The following is a 21294-nucleotide window of genomic DNA, read 5'->3' on the forward strand; positions in this document are numbered from 1 at the left end:
TTATGAAAAGTTCTTACCTAGAGCCTTAGATTTTGGATTGAGTTTAAGGTCAATACAATTATTTAGAGAAATGCCAGAACATCCTTCTCCAAACAGCTTTAGATGGAGTTTGTTATATATTAATTATCAGTGAAGGGCTGCTCTTCTTACCTGCTACCAGAGCTCCCTTGGAGACCATCACAGGCATGTGCACACTCGTCAGTGCAAGATTTGGCTTCTCTGCATGTGCAGCAAGCCAAATCTCACACAAGGATGTGTGTGAGAGTGAGATTTCAGCTGTTTTCACCTATATTTTTGCTTCCATGCATGCACAGAAGCAGAAAATTGGTGAAAATAGCCAAAATCTCACTCTTATGTGCATTCTCGTGCAAGATTAGGCTTGTTGCGCATGCACAGAAGCCAAATCTCACACAGGGGTGTGTTGGGGGTACGCATCTGTGCATGCATCCAGGATTTTCCTACTGGAGCTGCACACCTGGAAGTACCAGCTGCTGCCCGTCAATGATTATGATATGTTAATTATTTTAATTAGTTACAATCCTAGAGGAATCCATCATATTTACAACATGCTTACCAGAGATACATAATGGCAACTCCATGTGACCGTCAGCACATTTTCTGACTGATGGAGCCACAAGCACATATCCTTCATTGCATTGAAATTGAAGATTTTGGTTACTTGGAATAATCTTTTTTCTTCTTTGGCCTCCAAACACAAACAGATTTTTTGTTGCTAGTTGTTGTCTTGTGATATGGCATGGTGCTAAAAAAAGAAAGTAAAATAGGTTTTTTTTTTAATTCAAAATATTAAAATAAAAAATACAAAGGAAAACTTTTAATAAAAACAACATTAGGGCATATTATCCCCTCCCCCATTGAATATTGCCAAATATATTGCAGCAATAACTCCCCCTCTTGCAAAACAAATCCAAAATGTATAAACTTCTACATCTTTTTGCAATCTAATTTTACCTGTCATATACTATCTCTTTGAAGAAAAAAATGGTTAACAGATTAAGCAATAGCAAAGTTCTATTAATGATCTGTTATTGTATTTTACCCATACAATGTCTACAAAAGTTTTTATATACCACAAATCAACACAATCATTACACCTACCGTCCCCTGTCCTAATGTTTCTTTCTTACTAGTATCATGTATATAAACATGGTTATATATTTGTATACTACCAATACATACTCAAATAAACAAATAAACAAATAAACAAATAAACAAATAAACAAATAAACAAATAAACAAATAAACAAATAAACAAATAAACAAATAAACAAATAAACAAATAAACAAATAAACAAATAAACAAATAAACAAATAAACAAATAAACAAATAAACAAATAAACAAATAAACAAATAAACAAATAAACAAATAAACAAATAAACAAATAAACAAATAAACAAATAAACAAATAAACAAATAAACAAATAAACAAATAAACAAATAAACAAATAAACAAATAAACAATTTTTTATTTTTTATTTAAAGATTTTTTTAAAAAAATGATTATAATTACTAATACATTTTGATAACAGTGTGCTGTTTGGGTCACATCTTTTTATATACATAATTCATTTTACATCATATTTCTGTTTTCCAATTTACACCATATTTTATTTATCTCTTATTTTCCTCTTAATACATGCACAATATCATCAATTGCTCCTTATTTATAAACTCTTAAAATAATGTCAATTATTTTCTTTTTTCCTTTATTACTGAATATATTTTCCAAATTCCCCACCCACTTTTAACATTTCCACTTTAGGTTTTGTTTTAAGACATTTCTCAGTTATACCAATTTGTTTTTTCATTCCATCTGCTGTTCTGATTTACAATAAACTTCATCATTTTACAATGCAATACAAAACACATAATCATTTTACAAAACTGTTCTACTTGTATCATAACAAAGGGAAAATCCACATACTGAGATTTCAAATCAAACAGTTTATACAAGCAAGTTCAGGCATTTTAGTCCATGTTAGCAGTTTTCCCAGTTAAATTAGCTAAGAGGTAACGGATTGGGCTGCATCTGAGAATCAAAGCCAATTAACATTCTTCAATGAAATAATGTTTTCTTCAGTCACACATGAACAATCACAGATCTCCATGTTTTCCTCAAACAGCTGCAGCTCGGCTCAATAAATTTAGAAGAATAAGAGCAGTTTGCCAGTAAAGCATTTCTGGAACCCCGAATCCAGGACTTCCACCCTTACAAATGTTGGAACTCCACACCTTTTTTACCCATGATTCCTCACTTATATACTGTCTGGGTGTGGTCAACTGTCTAGACTTTCTTTCATAGACTAACTTTCTGAACCTTTTCCCATAAAGATATTCCTGTCTGCTTCATGATCTTCTGACCCGGGCATCTAATAGAGGCTCCTGATCTCCCATGTCTCTCTCCTCTTCTGACTCAGACATTACCATCATTGGGTTTTCTATAGTTTCTGGAGGTTCGTCAGGTTTCTCAGGTTCCAATTCTCCCTCACTCTCACTCTGACTCAGTTGTCACGAACACTGGCCTAGGGTACCAACATTGGCCTAGGTGACCTGGTTCATCCTCCTCAGAATCTGTGACTAACTAACCTGGTCATGGACCACTCGCAACAAATACAATATCATACATTTTATATTTCAAATCTTACATATGATATACTAATATTAATACTGTTCTGGTTTCTGCTAGAACTTTAGTTATTGAAAATAACGCTTACTGAATGCAGTATTTCATAAACAAAGAAACTCCATTTTTATTCTCTTCACTTCCATATTCAAAAATGCAATACAGACTGGCACATTATTTTCTCCCGTTATCTCTCCTAATTACATTCCACGTACATTCCTTCATGCCTCCTCCTGTCTCCTGAAATTCATGAATTTACAGCATGATTCAAAAACAGCAGGAATGACTGCAATATAACACAGAATAAACTTACTCACTCCAGAGCCAAACGGAAACACATTTCATCTTAGAACTACAACATTGAAACTCTGCCCTTCTTCCCCACTGGCCTCCTGACGTAACTAATACATCATTCCAGTATTTAACCCTTGCGTTTTTGGACCCTTCTGAATTGAGGATTAACCCAGCGAATGTCTGTTTCTTCCTCACTAGATTCTGGACTCATAGCAACATCCTGTTGCTGGCCTCCCACCTGTTCTAATACCTGTAACCCAGGGCCTGCCACTAATTCATAAACACTATCTGTATCAGAGTCCTCAAGTTCTTCATTATCCTCCAACTGACCAGGAGTGTGTACAACAAATACAATTCCTCTAAGTGTATAAATTTTGTCATATTTTCCTTCCTCCTTTCCATTAACCTTCCCCTCTTTGACCATTTTCTTTTGTTCTCTCAAAAATTCCACCTTTAATTAATTTTCTCCTTTTCCTCTGTTCTTTTACTGTCTTCTTTTACTTTTTTACTTTTGTAAATTGTACCTTTTATTCTGATTATTTTCCCTTCCTGTCAGACTTGCTTTTGAATAATTTCCCAACAATTTCTAAACTCTTCTCATTCTTTCTCTTTTTGGCCTTTGTTTGCTTCTGTTTTGAAGGGTGCTTCCTTCAATCTGCTCTTTTTGTGTTGCTGTAAAGCCCAGTAAAATCATGTGCTTGTATTTCTTTTGATTCATTCTTTTTAAGGGAACTTCCCTCTATCTACTCTTTTAGTATTATTATAAGGTCATCTACCTGTGATTTGTCCTAATTTCTTTCCCTTTCAAAATTACTTTGTTTTTCTTTTAACACTTCCTCACTTTGTCAGGCCGAAGACATTTTAGTTGGGGTCTTTTGCCTGTCACACTATTTTAAAATGTATTTATTTGCTGTGGGATTTTAGGAGGGGGAATTCCATGAGGGCTCTCTGCATGTAGCCATAACAAATTATTTCTAGATAGTCAAGGTCATCCTTTGTCTTTGCACTTCTGTACCTGCATGGAAGGAGATGCGTATTCCTGCCAAGTTGGCAGTTGAAGATTGGTTAACGTAATGGACTTGGGGATCTGGGGGCAAGGGCTTAAATTTTCAACTGGGTGGAGAAATGAAGAAATCCCATTGAATTTCTATCCAGATGTAAAATTAAGCCCAGTTATTCAGTATTCCACATAAATGAACATAAGCTTCCCATGCCATGTAATTATATTCACTGATTTGCTTGCTTATTCAACAATTTAGATCAATTTATTTTTTCCAGCTTTCAGTTAATAAAATCTGACACCAGAAAAATGCGTGGCTTCAGAATAGAGGGAAAATTTTGATCCAAATCCAAGCTAATTCTCAAAGAATTTGGCAGCTGCAATTTTTCTCCTATTGGAAGATTTTTACATTTTCTCCCAGGTCTACACTAGTCAAAGAAAGCATAATGGCTCACCCAAGCATTTTGGTGGATGAGGTGTCCATTCTTGTCCCCGACACTGAATCCATTCAGGTCCTTCCAAGACATAGCCAGGGTAGCAACTGTATTGCACTTGGTCATTTTCCAGATACTTGGCTTTTCCAGTGGTTACAATTTCCCCAAAATCAATGTCATCTGGTTCTTCGCATACTGAAATTATATGTACATAAAATTATCTTACTTGCTTAGACAAGTTCACTGTTCCTATTATCATATTTTTCCATCTATAAGACACCACCATGTATACCCCCCCCCCCATTTTTCCTGCCCAAAATTCAAAGTTCAATATTTTAAATATTAAATAGAAGACATTTATTTTGCAGAGTAAGTCATTCACTTACAGGTACTGGCATTTTTGTTTTGTTTTGTTTTCTGACACTTTTTAAGGGCTCAGAATGCTCCAATATTGCCACTCCCTGTCGCATCTGGGTGCTGGCTACATGCTCTCTGCAGGACCAGGGATGTCAGTTACATAAGGCCAGGGGGGGCTACTGCCCAGATGGGGGATGGAACACTCCCTGTCGCATCTGGGTGCTGGCTACATGCTCTCTACAGGACCAGGGATGTCAGTTACATAAGGCCAGGGGGGGCTACTGCCCAGATGGGGGATGGAACACTCCCTGTCGCATCTGGGTGCTGGCTACATGCTCTCTGCAGGACCAGGGATGTCAGTTACATAAGGCCAGGGGGCGCTACTGCCCAGACGGGGTGGGTGGGGGTGGAACACAGTGGGGTAGCGAAAATAGAGCTCTACCCCAGAGCACCCAATTTGCACTGAAAGATGTTAAAAGAAAATGCAGGGCGCTCTGCATAAGCCACGTACACAGTGTGGTAGTAAAAATCTTGGTAGCCCTTCACTGCATAAGGCTCATGATTGGAGGAAACCTGTTAGCTTGTCTCTGCAATTGGAAGTTTCACTCATGAGGCTAGTTTGCAGAGATAAGTTATCAGCAATTTCACATCCACAATTCTCCTCTCAGCCCCACCATGTATAAGATGCCCCTCCATTTTTAGATAAATATTTTAAAGAAAAAGTATCATGGAGAAATACAGTAACTCTCATGAACTTCTCATGAACTGTGAGATAACAAGCTTCCTGCTCTAAACCAAGTTAGATAATCATGTCCCAGTTTTGTCTTAATTGGAAAGTAATACCTGCTGTGCACTTAATCCTCACTACAGATAGTCCTTGATTTAGTGATTGTTTGAGGTTTCTAGGAATTTACCTAAGGAGGTGGTTATGACCTAGATTTGAAGTTTCAACAATCATCTTTCACCATGGTCACATGAATATACCCAGGGCCACCATCAGGAATTTTGGGGGCCCATACAGCCTAAGTGTCTGCCCCCCCCCCTGCCATTTTAAAACTATTTTAAGTTGCCAAGCCACTCCATCCCCCGGGGATCATTTCCCGCTTCATGCCAAGCGAGGCGGTCCCATAGGCCAGTGTTTCCCAACCTTGGCAACTTGAAGACATTTGGACTTTAACTCCCAGAATTCCCCAGCCAGCGAATGCTGGCTGGGGAATTCTGGGAGTTGAAGTCCAGATATCTTCAAGTTGTCAAGATTGGGAAGCACTGCCATAGGCTATTTCAGGAACTGGGTTAAGCCGATTGTGTGGACTCGTCCAGGAGAAAGAAAGAAGCGGGAGTGACAAGGGAAAGAAAGATCCTGGCATCGGTCAGGCGGAGCGAGGCTTATTTACGGCTCCTTGGCACTTCTCCCTTTTTGTTGACAAAACCATGTGCTTTCTAGCGAGGGGAGAGGGGAGGGGGATCCCACACCTGGCAGCCACCGGAGAGGAGCTGGAAAGGACGAGGGGAGAGAAAAAGCAGGGTACCAGCAGTCAGGCGGGTGTCTTGAGGGGGCACTCCCATCTGGAAGGAAGGGAAGAAAGGTGAGGGCGAGCTATGAAGGAAGGAAGGAAGGAAGGAAGGAAGGAAGGAAGGAAGGAATGGTAAAAGGGGCAATGAAGAGACGAATGGGTGAATGAATGGATGGAGGGTGGGAAGGAAGGAAGGAAAGAGGGAAGGGACAGGAACAGAGGAAGGGTGCAAAGAAAGCAAGGAAAGGTGTGAAAGGGGAGAGTAAGAGAGGAAGGAGTGAAAGAAGGGAGTGATGGAGGAAAGAAGGGAGGAAGGAGAAGGAAAGCAAGAAATGGAGGGAAGGAAAGAAAGAAAGAAAGAAAGAAAGAAAGAAAGAAAGGGGGAAGGGACAGGAACAGAGGAAGGAAGGAAGGAAACTTATGAAAGGGGAGAGTAAGAGAGGAAGGACTGAAGGAAGGGAGGGAGGGAAGAAGGTAGGAAGGAGAAAGAAAAGAAGAAATAGAGGAGGGGAAGGTAAAAGAGAGAAAGAAAAAGAGAAAGAAAGAGAAAGAAAGAAAAAGAAAGAGAATGAAAGAGAAATAAAAAGAGAGAGGGGGAATGAAAGAAATGGAAGGAGGGAAGGAAGGAAGGAAAGAAAGAAAGAGGGAGAAAGAAAGCAGGAGAAAGAAAAAAGAATGAAAGAGCAAGAGAGAAAGAGAGAAAGAAAGAAAAAGAAAGAAAGAAAAGAAAGAAAGAGGAAAGAAAGAGAATGAAAGAGAAATAAAAAGAGAGGGGTAATGAAAGAAATGGAAAGAGGGAAGGAAGGAGAGAAAGCAAGAGAAAGAAAGAAAGCAAGATAAAGAAAAAAGAATGAAAGAGCAAGCGAGAAATAGAGAAAGAAAGAAAAAGCAACGAAAGAAATTGTGATTTTTACAATTCCCTCCCCTGCTCCCCAAAAACCACCTACCCCTCTACCGCAAGAGGGAAGCGCCTGAGCACCGGGTTCCCCTTTCTCCCTCGCCCGCATCCTTGCCGCGGTGACTCACCAGGAGAAGGCTGGAGACCCACGCGGCTCCTCGGGGGGCCTTGCGGAAGGCGGCGGCGGAAGCCCCCATGGCCAGCACTGGGTGCGAGAAAGGCTGCTTTCTGCGCGGGCGGAGGCCGAGAGCTGAGAAGGGCGCGCCTTGCCCACCCTCGCCGGAAGAGCTGCCCATCTAGCAGTCCCGCTGCCCCATTGCCCAGCAGGGGATGATGGGCAAGGGACGCCTCGGGGAAGGAGGGCAGGGCGGGAAGGGAAGGAGGGGGCTGGCGGGGGTTTAGGAAAGGGGAGCCCGCCGGGCACGAGGGAATGCTGGCCGCGCGGGGCTCCGAGGCCACCCTTGCAGCTCCTTGGCGGGAGGAGCCGAAAGCCACCGGGAGAGGACTGGGCTCAGCAGGAGAAGCGCCGCCCCCCCCATTATTCAATTTCCCCGGGCCCGTGACGTGATTCCCAATAGTACCGGTCTATCGGCGGCCCTGAATATACCTTAGTGCTGGACAACTGGGCTACATTTGTGATCATTTACAGCATTCCTGGTTACACAACTTTGTTTTCCAACAATTTTTCCCCCAAACTAGGGGTGAAATTTGTCAGGTTCTGAAAGGTTCTGGAGAACTGGTAGCAGAAACTTTGAGTAGTTCAGAGAACCAGCAAATACCACCTCTGGCTTGTCCCAGAGTGGGGTGGGAATTGAGTTTTTGTAGTATCCTTCCCCTGCCCTGCCCACCAAACCATGCCCACAGAACCGCTAGGGAAAATTTTTGAATTTCACTTCTGCCCCAAACCAGCATTTACTTCCAGTTCCTAGCAAAACTGCATTAATTGTGAACCATTGGATCACTTAACAACTCAATAAATCCATGGATTTGTTTAACATCCATGGAAATTCATTCATGGCCACAACACTCTAACACGTTGTAACCATGATGAACAGAATCCAAATGGCTCATAACTCAAGGACTACATATAATATGTAACCTTCCCTTTCGGATGTCTAACCTGAGCAATGCTGGGTATGGGAAACAATGTAGTTTATTAACCAATTGATTAAAAAGAAGAAACAAGAAAGCTCAGCACTAGCAACTTGCTGGCAACCATCCAAAACAGTAATAAATAAATGACTGGCTCAAAGTTTTGATTGGTATGAATAAAAGCAAAGGCAGTCATAGCTACTGTGTGTTGTAAAGTGAATATTATCTTCCCTGTCTTCTCCTAAAGATTATTCTTACCATGAATTCAGTTATTTTCGCATTTAGCATATACCACTTCATTGTACTTTTAGAGCCCTCTCTAACCAGTTTATAGAATCGGCATATTGTTCCCAACAATCTGGGTCCTCATTTTACCCACCTCAGAAGGATGGAAGGCTGAGTCAACCTTGAGCTGGTAGTAAGATTTGAACTGCTGAACTACAGCTAGCAGTTAGCTGAAGTAGCCTGCAGTGTTGCACTCTAACCATTGCACCACCCCGGTTCAATTAATAAATATTTATTAATTGATTTTATTTTTATCCTAATGTAAACCTAATTGAGACGCATCTCTAATATTTGAAACTTCTGGTTTCAAATATTAGAGACTCATCTCTTTTACATAAAATTGTTGTATCCTGTAATGGCTACCTTGTAACTCTGTAAATAGTTTGTTCCTCTTTCAGCGCTGTCTGAGCCCAAGCAGGAAGTCGCTCCTGATTGGCTCAGACGCGGCCGGCTCTAGCTTTGGCGGGAACCGCAAATATATAAAAGGAGCGGTTTCTCCAGGCAGAGTCAGTCGGTACTCGCTGAATTGTCACTTTACCTTGCTGAGCTGTCACTTGTTCTCTGAGCTGAATAAAAGTACCGATTGCTCAAAACCCTGTCTCTGGGTCTACTTCACTGGCGACGAACGGACGGAAGAAACTTCGCGTGCAACATGGACAAAATCCAGATCGGCCAGGCTCCGGAACTCTTCGATCCCGAGAAATCGACATGGGACGAGTACATGGCCACCTTCGAGATCTTCCTCGAAGCGGCGGGAATGCAGGACGCCGAAGCCGATCGCAGACGGGCTATTTTCCTTAACTACTGCGGCGCAGAAATCCGTAGACTTGCCCAAACTCTCACCGAACCGGAACAAGCAAGAGCCACAGCGTGGGACGTCCTACAACAAAAACTGGCGAGCCATTTCAAGCCGACCAAACCAGCCATGGTTTTTCGGCATCAATTCCACATGATGGCTCAGAGGGAAACCGAGTCGATCAGCCAGTTTACAACGCGGCTTCGAACGGTACTTGCTCAATGCAAGTTTAAAGACCCGGAAGCTCGCCTCACCGACGCCTTGGTTTTCGGCATGAAAAGCAGCACGGTGAGAAATAAACTCCTCATCGAAGAAGAGCCGAGCCTACAAACCGTGATTAAACTGGCGCAAACCGCAGAAGCAGCCGACGCAGCGGCGAGAGAATTGAAAGAGCACGGAAGGCGAGAACTCATTGCAAAAATCGACTCCGCGTCTCCCAGCGCCGGGGAAACAGACAACAGCCAACAAATTCCCAGCGGAGACAACTGCCTCCTGGTGCAAGACCAGCCGAGACACCTGAGAGCTACTCACCCAGCCCCCTGCGCGGGCTGCCGGGGAAATCACCAGCGCCATCGATGCCCCTTCCGAGACGCTACATGCCGCCGTTGCAACCGGAGAGGCCACATCGCCATCGCATGCAGAGCAACAGCGCCAGAGGAAACATTTGCCACACCGCAATACCAGCGACCTCAAAACCAGACCCCCCAAGCGCGAGAAAGGAGACCATTCCGCAACGCGGGTCAAAGGAACTACTCAACCGCTAACCGCGACTACTATAGAGGTAACTCTCAATTTTCCGTGAATAACACGGCAACCAAAAAAGGGGCTAAAATTGTTATATCACTGTTACTCAATAACCAACCTTGCTCAATGGAGCTGGATACGGGCTCTAGATATACCATCATGCCCTGGGAAAAATTTAAACTGTATATGCCTAATGTATCTAAGGCTGACCTAAATCAAACCTCTTTGGTGATTAGAGACTTTCAGGGGGGGGTAATCTCGGTCTTGGGAACAGCAAATGTACCTATCGCATTCAAGAATGTTAAATGTACCCTTCCCATGCTTATTGTAACAGGGGCCAAGCACTCTCTTCTGGGTTTAGCATGGATGGAACCACTGGGGATCGAGATTTCGGGTGTGTGTAATGTAAACTGTTATGATATGCCTAACTTTGTGAAAGAGTTCCCTGAAGTGTTCAGCCCCACACTGGGATTGTATAAGGGGCCCCCTATATCTTTCTCTATTGACCCCAAGGTCCCACCGATCAGACTAAAACCTCGCAGGGTCCCCCTGCCGCTCCTCCCCAAACTAGACATACAGCTGGACAAACTCATTAGCCAAGGTATTTTGGTCCCTGTGGAGCAGGGGCCATGGGAAACTCCCATAGTTACCCCTCTGAAGCCAGATGGCTCTTTAAGAGTTTGCGCTGATTACAAATCGACCCTAAACAAGGCACTCCAACACCACCCCTACCCCATCCCGGTTGTGCAACAACTGCTACACTCCCTGGGGGAGGGAAAAAGGTTCGCAAAGATCGACCTGGCGCAAGCTTACCAGCAACTTCCGGTCGATGAACAAACAGCAAACGCTCAAACAATTGTAACGCACAGGGGGGCTTTCAAATGCACGAGGTTACAGTTTGGGGTAAGCATAGCCCCAGGAATATTCCAGAGCATTATGGAACGCCTATTGTCAGGGGTAAATGGGGCCATCCCATACTTTGATGACATCTTAATTGCAGGGGAAAACCAGGAACAAGTAAACAAAAGAATAAGGGAAGTACTTAAGAGGTTACAGGACAAAGGTTTAAGAATCAAGCCTGATAAATGTGTCTGGGGAACCAACAGTATAGAATTCCTAGGATATAAAATAGATAAGGAAGGTATCCACCCCACAACAGAGAAGCTGGGAGCAATTAGAGAAGCCCCAGAGCCACGAGATAAGAATGAGTTACAGGCATTTTTGGGCCTCCTTAATTTTTATTCCGTTTTTTTAAAGCAGAAGGCAACAGTAGCAGAGCCTCTCCATCGTTTACTCCAGAAGGAAGCCCGCTGGACATGGGGGAAAACTGAACGTGAAGCTTTTTCTCAAATAAAAAATTTATTAACTTCTAAAAGTGTAGTAGTCCAATATAGTGCTTCACTACCCATTAGGCTCACGTGCGACGCTTCGCCGTACGGCATAGGAGGAGTCCTAGCTCACGTTCTACCTAATAAGACAGAGGCCCCAATAGCATTTTTTTCAAGAACCATGACCAGCACAGAAAGGAATTATAGCCAGTTAGACAAGGAGGCTCTAGCATTAGTGGCAGGGGTAAAGAAGTTTCACAATTACATTTTTGGAAGAAGCTTTGAGCTAGTCACTGACCACAAACCCCTACTAGGCCTGCTAGCCCCCAACAAGCCCACTCCACCCTTTATGTCTCCAAGACTAATCAGATGGGCTCTTTTCCTCTCAGGGTATCAGTATGAGCTCACCCACAAGGTGGGGAAGGAAATCAATCATGCAGACGGTCTCAGCAGATGCCCCATAACAGACTTAGTGGAAGACCCTGTTCCTTCCACAGATGTGTTAATGATAGAACTCGAGGAAAACCCACTAACCACAGCAAAAGAGGTAGCTGCACACACGCAGCAAGATCAAATCCTTAAACAAGTGGTGAACTGTGTTCTAAAGGGATGGCAAAATGATGTTGTGAAACCTGAATTGTGTGATTTTAAAAACAAAAGACTTGAGTTATCGTATGTAAAAGGTTGTTTGCTGTGGGGGGATAGAGTGATCATCCCCAAAAGCCTAAGGGGAAAGGTACTCAAAATGTTACATGTGGGCCATCCTGGGATTGTCAGGATGAAGAGCCTGGCAAGGGGGCATTTATGGTGGCCAGGGCTGGATGCTGATATTGAAAGTTGGGTTTCAAAGTGTGATCCGTGCCAAGAGTCACGGCCCAGTCCCCCCAAAACAACTCCGGCTGAGTGGGAACAGCCTGCTGGTCCTTGGTCTAGAATCCACATTGATTTTGCTGGCCCAGTGGGGTCTCAGTATTTTTTAATAGTGGTTGATGCCTTCTCCAAATGGTTGGAAATAATAGCAATGAACAACATAACCACAAGTGCCACTATCAAGGTATTGAGCAGACTGTTTGCATCCCATGGTTGCCCAGATCTCGTAGTGTCTGACAATGGGCCACAGCTAACAGCCAGGCAATTCGAATTGTTCCTAGATGGCCTAGGGGTCAGGCATGCCCTCATCTCGCCTTATTCGCCCTGGGCTAACGGATTGGCAGAACGTTACGTACGGGTGGCAAAGGAGGCATTGCGCAGGTCAGGCCCTGGGGATGTGCAACAGAACTTGGACCAATTCTTACTCACCCAACACATTACCCCTAACTCGCACACACATGTAAGCCCTGCAGAGTTATTGATGGGAAGGAAGTTGAGGTCACCACTAGACAGGTTAAACCCAAGATTCTGTGTTAATAATAACCAAATGTGTACAAAACCTGAAAGAGAAATGTATTTGGGACAAAATGTATATGTAAAAAGTTTTGATGGAAATGTAAACTGGATGAAGGGAATTATTGTTAAGCAAAATGCACCTAAGACCTATGTTGTTAAACTAGAGGATGGTCGTTTGTGGAAACGACACATAGACCACATTCGGAAGCGAACAGAAAATCAATTGCCACAAACCGCTGACATGGACTCTCCCCCTTCAACAGACTTTAGTACATTGCCCGAAATAAGAGACACGCAAAGAGACTTATCGGGCCAGGGGGAACCATCCAGCGACGCCGAACCATCCTCGTCCTCCGAAGCCTTCGTTGGGCCCGCCAGGCCAAGTCCGCCACACCGGGAGAACAGCGGCGAGCCATCCTCCACAGTCGGTGGCGAAGGAGAAATTGAACTGCGCAGGTCAGCGCGAGCTCCTCAGAGGCCCCACCGATTGGACGACTTTGTCACATGGCTTTCTTGATGGATGTGTCCAACTATGAGGGGAGGGGTGTTGTATCCTGTAATGGCTACCTTGTAACTCTGTAAATAGTTTGTTCCTCTTTCAGCGCTGTCTGAGCCCAAGCAGGAAGTCGCTCCTGATTGGCTCAGACGCGGCCGGCTCTAGCTTTGGCGGGAACCGCAAATATATAAAAGGAGCGGTTTCTCCAGGCAGAGTCAGTCGGTACTCGCTGAATTGTCACTTTACCTTGCTGAGCTGTCACTTGTTCTCTGAGCTGAATAAAAGTACCGATTGCTCAAAACCCTGTCTCTGGGTCTACTTCAAAAATGTTACAGAAGCTGCAGAGAGGATCCCTGCATGATCTGATGGAATTACTATGTGCTGTAGTGGGGGTTAATAGACGTCATCATAAAAACAATCACCCCACCTATAGGGAAATCTAGAGAAAAAAAATAATCTAGTCTATTTAACAACTTCTTGTGGACTTGGGGCAAAGTATAGATAGCTGCAGTACTGACAACATGTGCACATGTTATTCTACATATACATAGAAAAAAATTGTTAGAAAGGGTGAACGGAGGAGGCATACATTGCAGGTAGTGACAGCAGACAGCTCTTTATTCAGCAACTATGTACAATCCAGCAAAGGATCTGTCTGACAGCTAGCCCTTTAATAGGGAGCTGTCAGACAATTCAGCCAATCAGCACTCAGGATTTTTCCTGCTAGAATGGAGAACCTGACTGAAGCTTATGTGCTTCAGTCCTAATATCTAACAGAAAGCTTCAGCAGGGTTTATTACTAGGAAAAGTATATTTCTGTAATCTCTAATTTTAGTACATTAGCATCTGAATGGTTGAATGATGTGGAAATATATTCAATAAATATACGGTGATACCTTGTCTTACAAATGCCTCATCATACAAACTTTTCGAGATACAAACCCGGGGTTTAAGATTTTGTTTGCCTCTTCTTACAAACTATTTTCACCTTACAAACCCACCACTACCGCTGGGATGCCCCGCCTCCGGACTTCTGCTGCCAGCAAAGCACCAGTTTTTGCACTGCTGGGATTCCCTTGAGGCTCCCCTCCATGGGAAACACCACCTCCGAACTTCCGTGTTTTTGCGATGCTGCTGGGTAATCCCAGCAGGGGAACCCAGCAGCACAAAAATGGGCACTTCACTGGCAAAGGAAGTCCGGAAGTGGGGTTTCCCAGCGAGGGGAGCCTCAGTGAAATCGCAGCATCGCAAAAACACAGAGGTCTAGAGGTGGGGTTTCAAGGAATTCTGTGTTTTTGCAATGCTGCGATTTCACTGATGCTCCCTTCGCTGGGAAACCCCACCTCCAGACTTCCATTGCCAGCAAAGCGCTCATTTTTGCATTGCTGGGATTCCCCTGCTAGGATTTCCATGCAGCATCGCAAAAACACAGAACTCTGGAGGTGGGGTTTCCCATGAAGGGGAGCCTCAGGGGAATTCAACCAGTGCGAAAACGGGCGCTTTGGCTGGCAAAAGGGGTGAATTTTGGGCTTGCACGCATTAATCTCTTTTCCATTGATTCCTATGGGAAACATTGTTTCGTCTTACAAACTTTTCACCTTAAGAACCTTGTTCTGGAACCAATTAAGTTTGTAAGACAAGGTATCACTGTATTCCATTTTTACGCTTGTCCATTTCAACATTTAAGGATTGTTTTTGCTTATAATAATAAGCCATTAAACAAAATACTTCAATGAAATAAAATAGTAAACTTTTATATCTGTTTTAAAGTAGCATTATTAGACGTGATAGTCACTTCGTTATTATGGTGTCAAGTTATTTATTAACTGAGGGAAAGGGGGCATGGCTAATGTCATAGCAACATGATGGATTTTGGGGGGCTCCTGAAGAAACGTCAAATCACTGTCCTAAACTGTGCTGGAGGAACAGTGGATAAAGAGACACGAGCCAACGTGAACAGGGAAAAGGCAATTTCCTTGGAGAGTTGACTGAAGACTCAGAAACTAACAGCTGAGGAAAGCAGCCATTGTGGGCTGCTACAAAGCCAGGGTGGCCACACTGAAAGAAGCAGGAAGAAGAAAATGTGGATTGTCAGGGTGTGAAGATTGCTTTGATCCAAGTACTGTGCAGGAATGGCGAGTAAACAAGGGGATGACACGGGTGATTGACCAATTTATAGATAAAAGGAAACTTTAAAATGAGACTGTAAGAGAGCCTGGAGTGGAAATTAACAGCTAAGTGGCAACTGGGAGTACTACAAAGGAGTGGGGGGGGGGGACTGGAGATTATAATATTTAAAGCCCAAAAGAATTGTGATTGTTACAATTGGATTTGGTGAAAATAAAGAAAATAATTTTAAAAAGAATAAAGAGTAAGAAGAAAACATTTTATATTTTGATTTAAAGTATTTTGAGAAGTTTTAACAGAAAGCTGATCTATGTATATGGGGAATTGGAGGATGCCATCTGCTGGTGGAAAGAAAACATTATAATAATTTAGTGGAAGACAAAGGAGAAAAATGATATGCAGCTGTGGATTGACCTTGCTTACAGAAAAAATATTTTGGAAACTGAAAATCTTCAAGGAGCGATTGCTTTGAACTATAGAATTTTGTCTTGTCTAAAGTCAAGTCAAGTTCCACATTAGTGAAAGATAATAAAGCTTTGATTTTAGATAAATAAAGCTTTGATTAGAATTTAAGGGCTTGTAGTGATACTGTTTGTATAAAAATAAAATGAGTAAAGATAAAAAATAAGGGAAAGAAAAATTATGCTTGAAATTAAAAGAAGAGATGGGACATCTTGTTCACAATAAAGTTATGAAGAAAAGGAGAAAGATGAACATTGAAAAAAAGTATTATAAAATTAAATAAAACTGAAAGAAATGAGGATGATTAATATCATTAATGTAAGTTATATTATTAAATCTACTTGAGGAGGAGAAAGGCCGAAAAAATAAGAGAGGGTGAAGGAAGAAGGAGGTAGAGAGGAAAAGAAGAGAGGGAAAGAAAAGGAAGATATTTAAATGGTGAAGGAGAGAAAGGAGGAGAGGAGAGGAGAGGAAGAGGGAAGTAGAAATGGAGAGGAGGAAGGGAAAGAGAAAGGACAGATGGTTTTGAGTGTAAAACCTCGGAAAATATGATAAATATGAGAAAGTAAACAGAAAAATAATCCTTTTTTGGTTGATTTGATGGCTGTATGATTAATATTAAAATGGAAGGTATTAAAAAGGTTAAAATATTTAAATGAATATAATTAAATTTTGAAAGTATAATATTAGATGTATGTATGTATAAGCATTCTCACAACACATTGTTTAAATTGAAAATGGAATTTTTGTATTATAAAATAAAAATTTTCTTATGAGAAAAAACATTATTTAAAAAAGTTATCTCCCCAAACAGATATAAATTTTCAATATTGATGCAACGTATTTTTGCTTTTTACTAATCAGTTGCTGAAAACTTTTGCCTATGATAAGGGGATTTTAATTATGACATTGTTAAAAGAATCTAGCATTGCAAATTTCAAAAAAGCTTTACATGAAAATAGCGTCGGTCGACTTACCGGCTGGCAGCCTTTGCCGGAGGGACCGGGCAGACACCGGACTCCCTCATGGCGGCCGCCATCTTGTTTTCGGCCGAAATCTCGCGAGATGAGATTTCAGCCGAAAATCAGGCCCACGAGGCCTGACGTTGCTGCCGGTCAGGGGCGGGGCTTGGTAGGCCCTATTTAAGGGCCTGCAGGCCCTGGGCCAAGCCTTTTCACTGGGACCGGCAGCTGGAGCAGACACCCACCCACCCTCCACTATTTTGCAGTGTGCTACTATTGGGTCGCCCCTAGGGGGGCCGAATGGGAATTTTTTGCGGCTTTGCCCATTAGGCATGGCCGTTTTTTCGCCCATTCCACACTGGGGAGATGGATGTGTGGTTAGGGGGTGCTTGCATTTAATAGGTTGATTGGCTTACCTTTGGTCATTTGGGTAGGCAGGTTAGGGGCGGAAATCTGGGTGGTGGTTAGCAACTGTGCGTTCTCCCTTGGGCATCTTTGGGGATGATTGACAGGTTCTCTCCAAGCTCATGGTGGGGTGCTACCTGAGCAGTTGGGGGGAACCTGTCTTTGGGTCCCGCACATTGAAGTCCCCGGGTAGGGGTGCGCCGGCGGGACTCCCCTCATGCGAGAGCATGGCAGGGTCTCAGGTGAGGGAGAGGTCCCTCACCTGGACTAGCATCGAGCTACGCCCATAGTTGCCCAGGAATGTTGATTTGCTACGTCATTTCCGCCCCGGAAGTATTTGTTTGACCCTGCAGGTCCACTGTTTGGGTCATAGTTAAGCATGTTGATTTATGCTAATTTATGCTAATTTATGCTAATTTAATTAAATAAATTATGCAAATTATTAATTAATAAAAATGACCCGTTTAAATCCAGCTCTTGTGTCCGTGTCGTTACTCCGTCTCTTCGGCAAATAGAACTCTTTGCTTTTGATAAAAGTTCCTTTAATGACTGCAGCAGAAACTGTTTCCTTTAGCAACCCTTGATTTCTCTTCTTAACTTACCATTTTGAGAAGAGTAGCCTGGCAAGAGAAGAAAAGCAGCAACTAGGAGCAGCCAGTTCTTCATAGTTCTTCAGGCAATGTCTGAAACACTGCTCAGCAGTTTCACTATTTCAGCTGATTTTTCCCAGCTACTACCGTCATTTCCTCATTTTTGTTTATTGGTTTCCTTTTTGTTGATGAAGAGGAAATATTATCTAAATAAGAATATTGTCTTGGCAATTAAGAGAGGACTCCAGAAGAATTTTGGGAACTTTGTGTTGCAGTGTTATACAAACAAATCAAGCAATACTTCAGCTTTTCCGGCAGTGACTCCAAATCTTCAAAAGAAAAAAAAAATCACTTATGTTCTAGGGTTGATAAATTTAAAAGGTCTTCACTTGCAAATTATTAGACATGAGTTTTATGAAAAAAAATTCTCACTGCAAACTCTTTTCTTATTTTTTCAAGGCTTAACATTGCCTTTTATTGTAAATCACCCAGCGTGACTCAGGTGAAGTGGGCAGTATAAAAATTTAATAACTAAGTAAATTACATTTGATGTCTGCCATATTCTATTTTGCATTTATTATCTCAATAGTTATAGGAATAATTACAGGAAATTTCAAATATCCAATACTTAAATTCCTCTAGAGTCCTTAGGAAGTTGGGCAGCATGCAAATAGAATTAAATCAATAAATAATTGCATCTTTACAGTCTTCAGCCAAATGAAGTTAACCTTTAGTCAATTATATCAGGGAGACTGTTTGTACAGTTTAGGGCTTGTTTTTTTGCCCTCAGATTTTATAGATGTAGGAATAGGTTCCACTGATACAAATACTCAGAAGGTCAAAATAGTTTCAGCTCCCAGCAGAAAATGTCAGGTAGAAAACTTTTGAATTTTTCCCCCACTTCTGGGCTGTGGGTATGTTTTTCCTTTTGCAGTAAATGAGGTTGAATGTGTATAATTTTAGAGGAGCTGTGCATGCGTGTTTGTGTGTACATACACTTTATATAGTAGATAATGTATATTTTTGTGTGCCTGTGTATAATATGTACGTACACATATGGCATATATACATAGAATTAAATAATATATTTTGGATGTTCAGTAATAGTAACTAGATAGGGAAATTGTATCTCTTTGAGGCAAGGAGAGGCAAGGAGAAGCCAGTCACCCTAACCATAACATGAGCGACATCAAGTTGGCCACCTTTAAGCCAGTCACATGACTTTTAAGCCCAATATAATATCTGAATATTAGACAAGTGTCATTTAGAAAAGTGAAAGGCAGGATGATTTATTGCAGGGTGGACAAAGTAAGCAGTAGGACTTCCAGTATTCAGTGTGAGGAGGACTTTGTGTCAGAGTTTTGGTAAACATTGCAGAATTTATTGCCATGACCTAGTGACAAAGGCTGTTTAAATTATACATACATACATACATACATACATACATACATACATACATACATACATACATACCAGGGGTGGGTTCTAACATACATCACTGCCAGTTCACTTCCTCCTGCTCTGCCTGGCTGCGCCTTGTGGGCATACATGTGGTTCATGCACACACACATGTGTAGTGCTGAATTTTTTTTAAAAAAAACCCAAAAGCCAAAAACATGATTGCAACACATGTATAGTGCCAGAAACCTGACTTCCGCCCATGCACAGAAGAAAAAAAAACCCAGAAAAAATTACTCACCAAAAGATGGTGGCGTCCACAAATCGTCACCGACAGAACTGGTTCCATGGCATCTTTGTGATGTCACCAGCAGCTTGCTAGCAGACTGGGAGGAACCCACCTCTCATACATACAATACATACATATGTATACATACATACATATATATATATACACAAGGTACATGCAAACACAGAGACACATGCATACATATAGCGTGTATGTATGTAGGTGGGTAGGTAGGTAGGTATATACATATGCACCCACACATACATATACATATACTCTTTATGAATAAGTGTTATATTTCTGAAGGGGCTTTGTATGCATAAGCCATGATGAAACCATTGAACCCAATCAGCACCAGGATATCTATTCATCTTGGCCAGCACTTTTCTGCACCTGCATGGTGCTTGCCTTTCACCTAGAGCAGCTCTGAGCAGCCCAGTCATCATGTGAAGGGACCACAGGCTTGGCCACCGACCACAGCCACAGGTACAAACATGGCCTTGCAGGTGAGTTTTGAAGTACAGCCAGTGCTATCAGCCCTCCACAGCAGTTCCAGTTCCTCAAGTTCCCCAGTTCTTCTCAGGGACTCAGAATTGTCAATTCTTAAAAAGAGGATCAAGGACCATTTCTAAGCAGCCAGCCGCTTTGCTTCTTTCCAATCTTCTTTCTTTTTCTATTTCTCTCCCTCCCCCCCCAACCCCCACCATCCTGGAGGCCGATGCAGCTCCATGGGTTCTTGCCCTGACGCTTCCCAGCCCACAAAGGTCCCAGAGCTGAGCCAGGAAGGTGCAGAAAAAGCGTCTCCCTGCTACTGGGTGGGCAGGAACATGTTTTAAAGCGAAGGAGAGAGGGCCAAGCAAAGAAGACAAGAGCCAAAGATTGTTTTGCCTCTGGGGCTTCAGGGAAGCTTCCCTGAAGCGTCCGGAGGGAGAAATGGCTTTTCCCAAGAGCTGAAAATCAGCTGGCCAGCACACGCATACATGCTGGAGCTGACATAGAACAACACCTCATTTGATGTCAGCCATATTCTATTTTGCATTTATTATCTCAATAGTTATAGGAATAATTACAGTACAGGAAATTTCAAATATCCAATACTTACATTCCTCTAGAGTCCTTAGGAAGTTGGGCAGCATGCAAATAGAACTAAATCAATAAATAATTGCATCTTTACAGTCTTCAGCCAAATGAAGTTAACCTTTAGTCAATTATATCAGGGAGACTGTTTGTACAGTTTAGGGCTTGTTCTTTTGCCCTCAGATTTTATAGATCTAGGAATAGGTTCCACTGATACAAATACTCCGAAGGTCAAAATAGTATCAGCTCCCAGCAGAAAATGTGATTTTACAGTTTATATTCCTTTCTCCTTTTTTAGTCTTTTAGAGTAAATATGGTGTCACCATTTTATATTTTTCCTAAATTTAAAATCTCATTTTTTACACATACGTATGAGAAGTATTATTTGCTGCCAATTATGTCTGCCTGTTATATCTTGTCTCCTTAGTGTAAACAGTGTTTATCTCACTCAAGATATACCCTGTTTCCCCAAGAATAAGTCACCCCTGAGAGTAAGACATAGGAGAGGTTTCATAGAATTGCCTAATATAAGGCATCCCCCAAAAATAAAACGCAGGAGACGTTTCATTTTGCAGCATTCCTGAACAGAACATATATAACATATATTTGAAAGAAATATAATTGTTGTACAAGGAAATAATGGTACGGTAGTAGTAAGAAATTCTTGATAGGATTCACAGTTTGTCTGGTTATGCTGGTTTGTGATGACAACTA

General features: G+C 42.1%; 1 protein-coding gene across 3 annotated transcripts in view; it reads right to left on the reverse strand.

Annotated features, from left to right (window-relative positions):
- The window catches only part of LOC139155880 (complement factor H-related protein 4-like), a 57874-nt gene extending 37239 nt beyond the window's left edge, over nt 1-20635 (reverse strand). For all 3 annotated transcript variants that reach the window (XM_070731224.1, XM_070731226.1, XM_070731223.1), the window contains exons 1-4: nt 20606-20635; nt 17829-18145; nt 4396-4569; nt 575-763 (exon numbers count right to left, since the gene is read on the reverse strand). In XM_070731224.1, coding sequence (XP_070587325.1) covers nt 575-763; nt 4396-4569; nt 17829-17892 — 427 coding nt within the window. In that variant the 5' untranslated portion in view covers nt 17893-18145; nt 20606-20635. The remainder of the gene's footprint in view (nt 1-574; nt 764-4395; nt 4570-17828; nt 18146-20605) is intronic.
- Between the last annotated feature and the right edge of the window lie 659 nt (nt 20636-21294).

Source organism: Erythrolamprus reginae, unplaced genomic scaffold (genome assembly GCF_031021105.1).
Source record: "Erythrolamprus reginae isolate rEryReg1 unplaced genomic scaffold, rEryReg1.hap1 H_8, whole genome shotgun sequence".
NCBI lineage: Eukaryota > Metazoa > Chordata > Lepidosauria > Squamata > Dipsadidae > Erythrolamprus > Erythrolamprus reginae.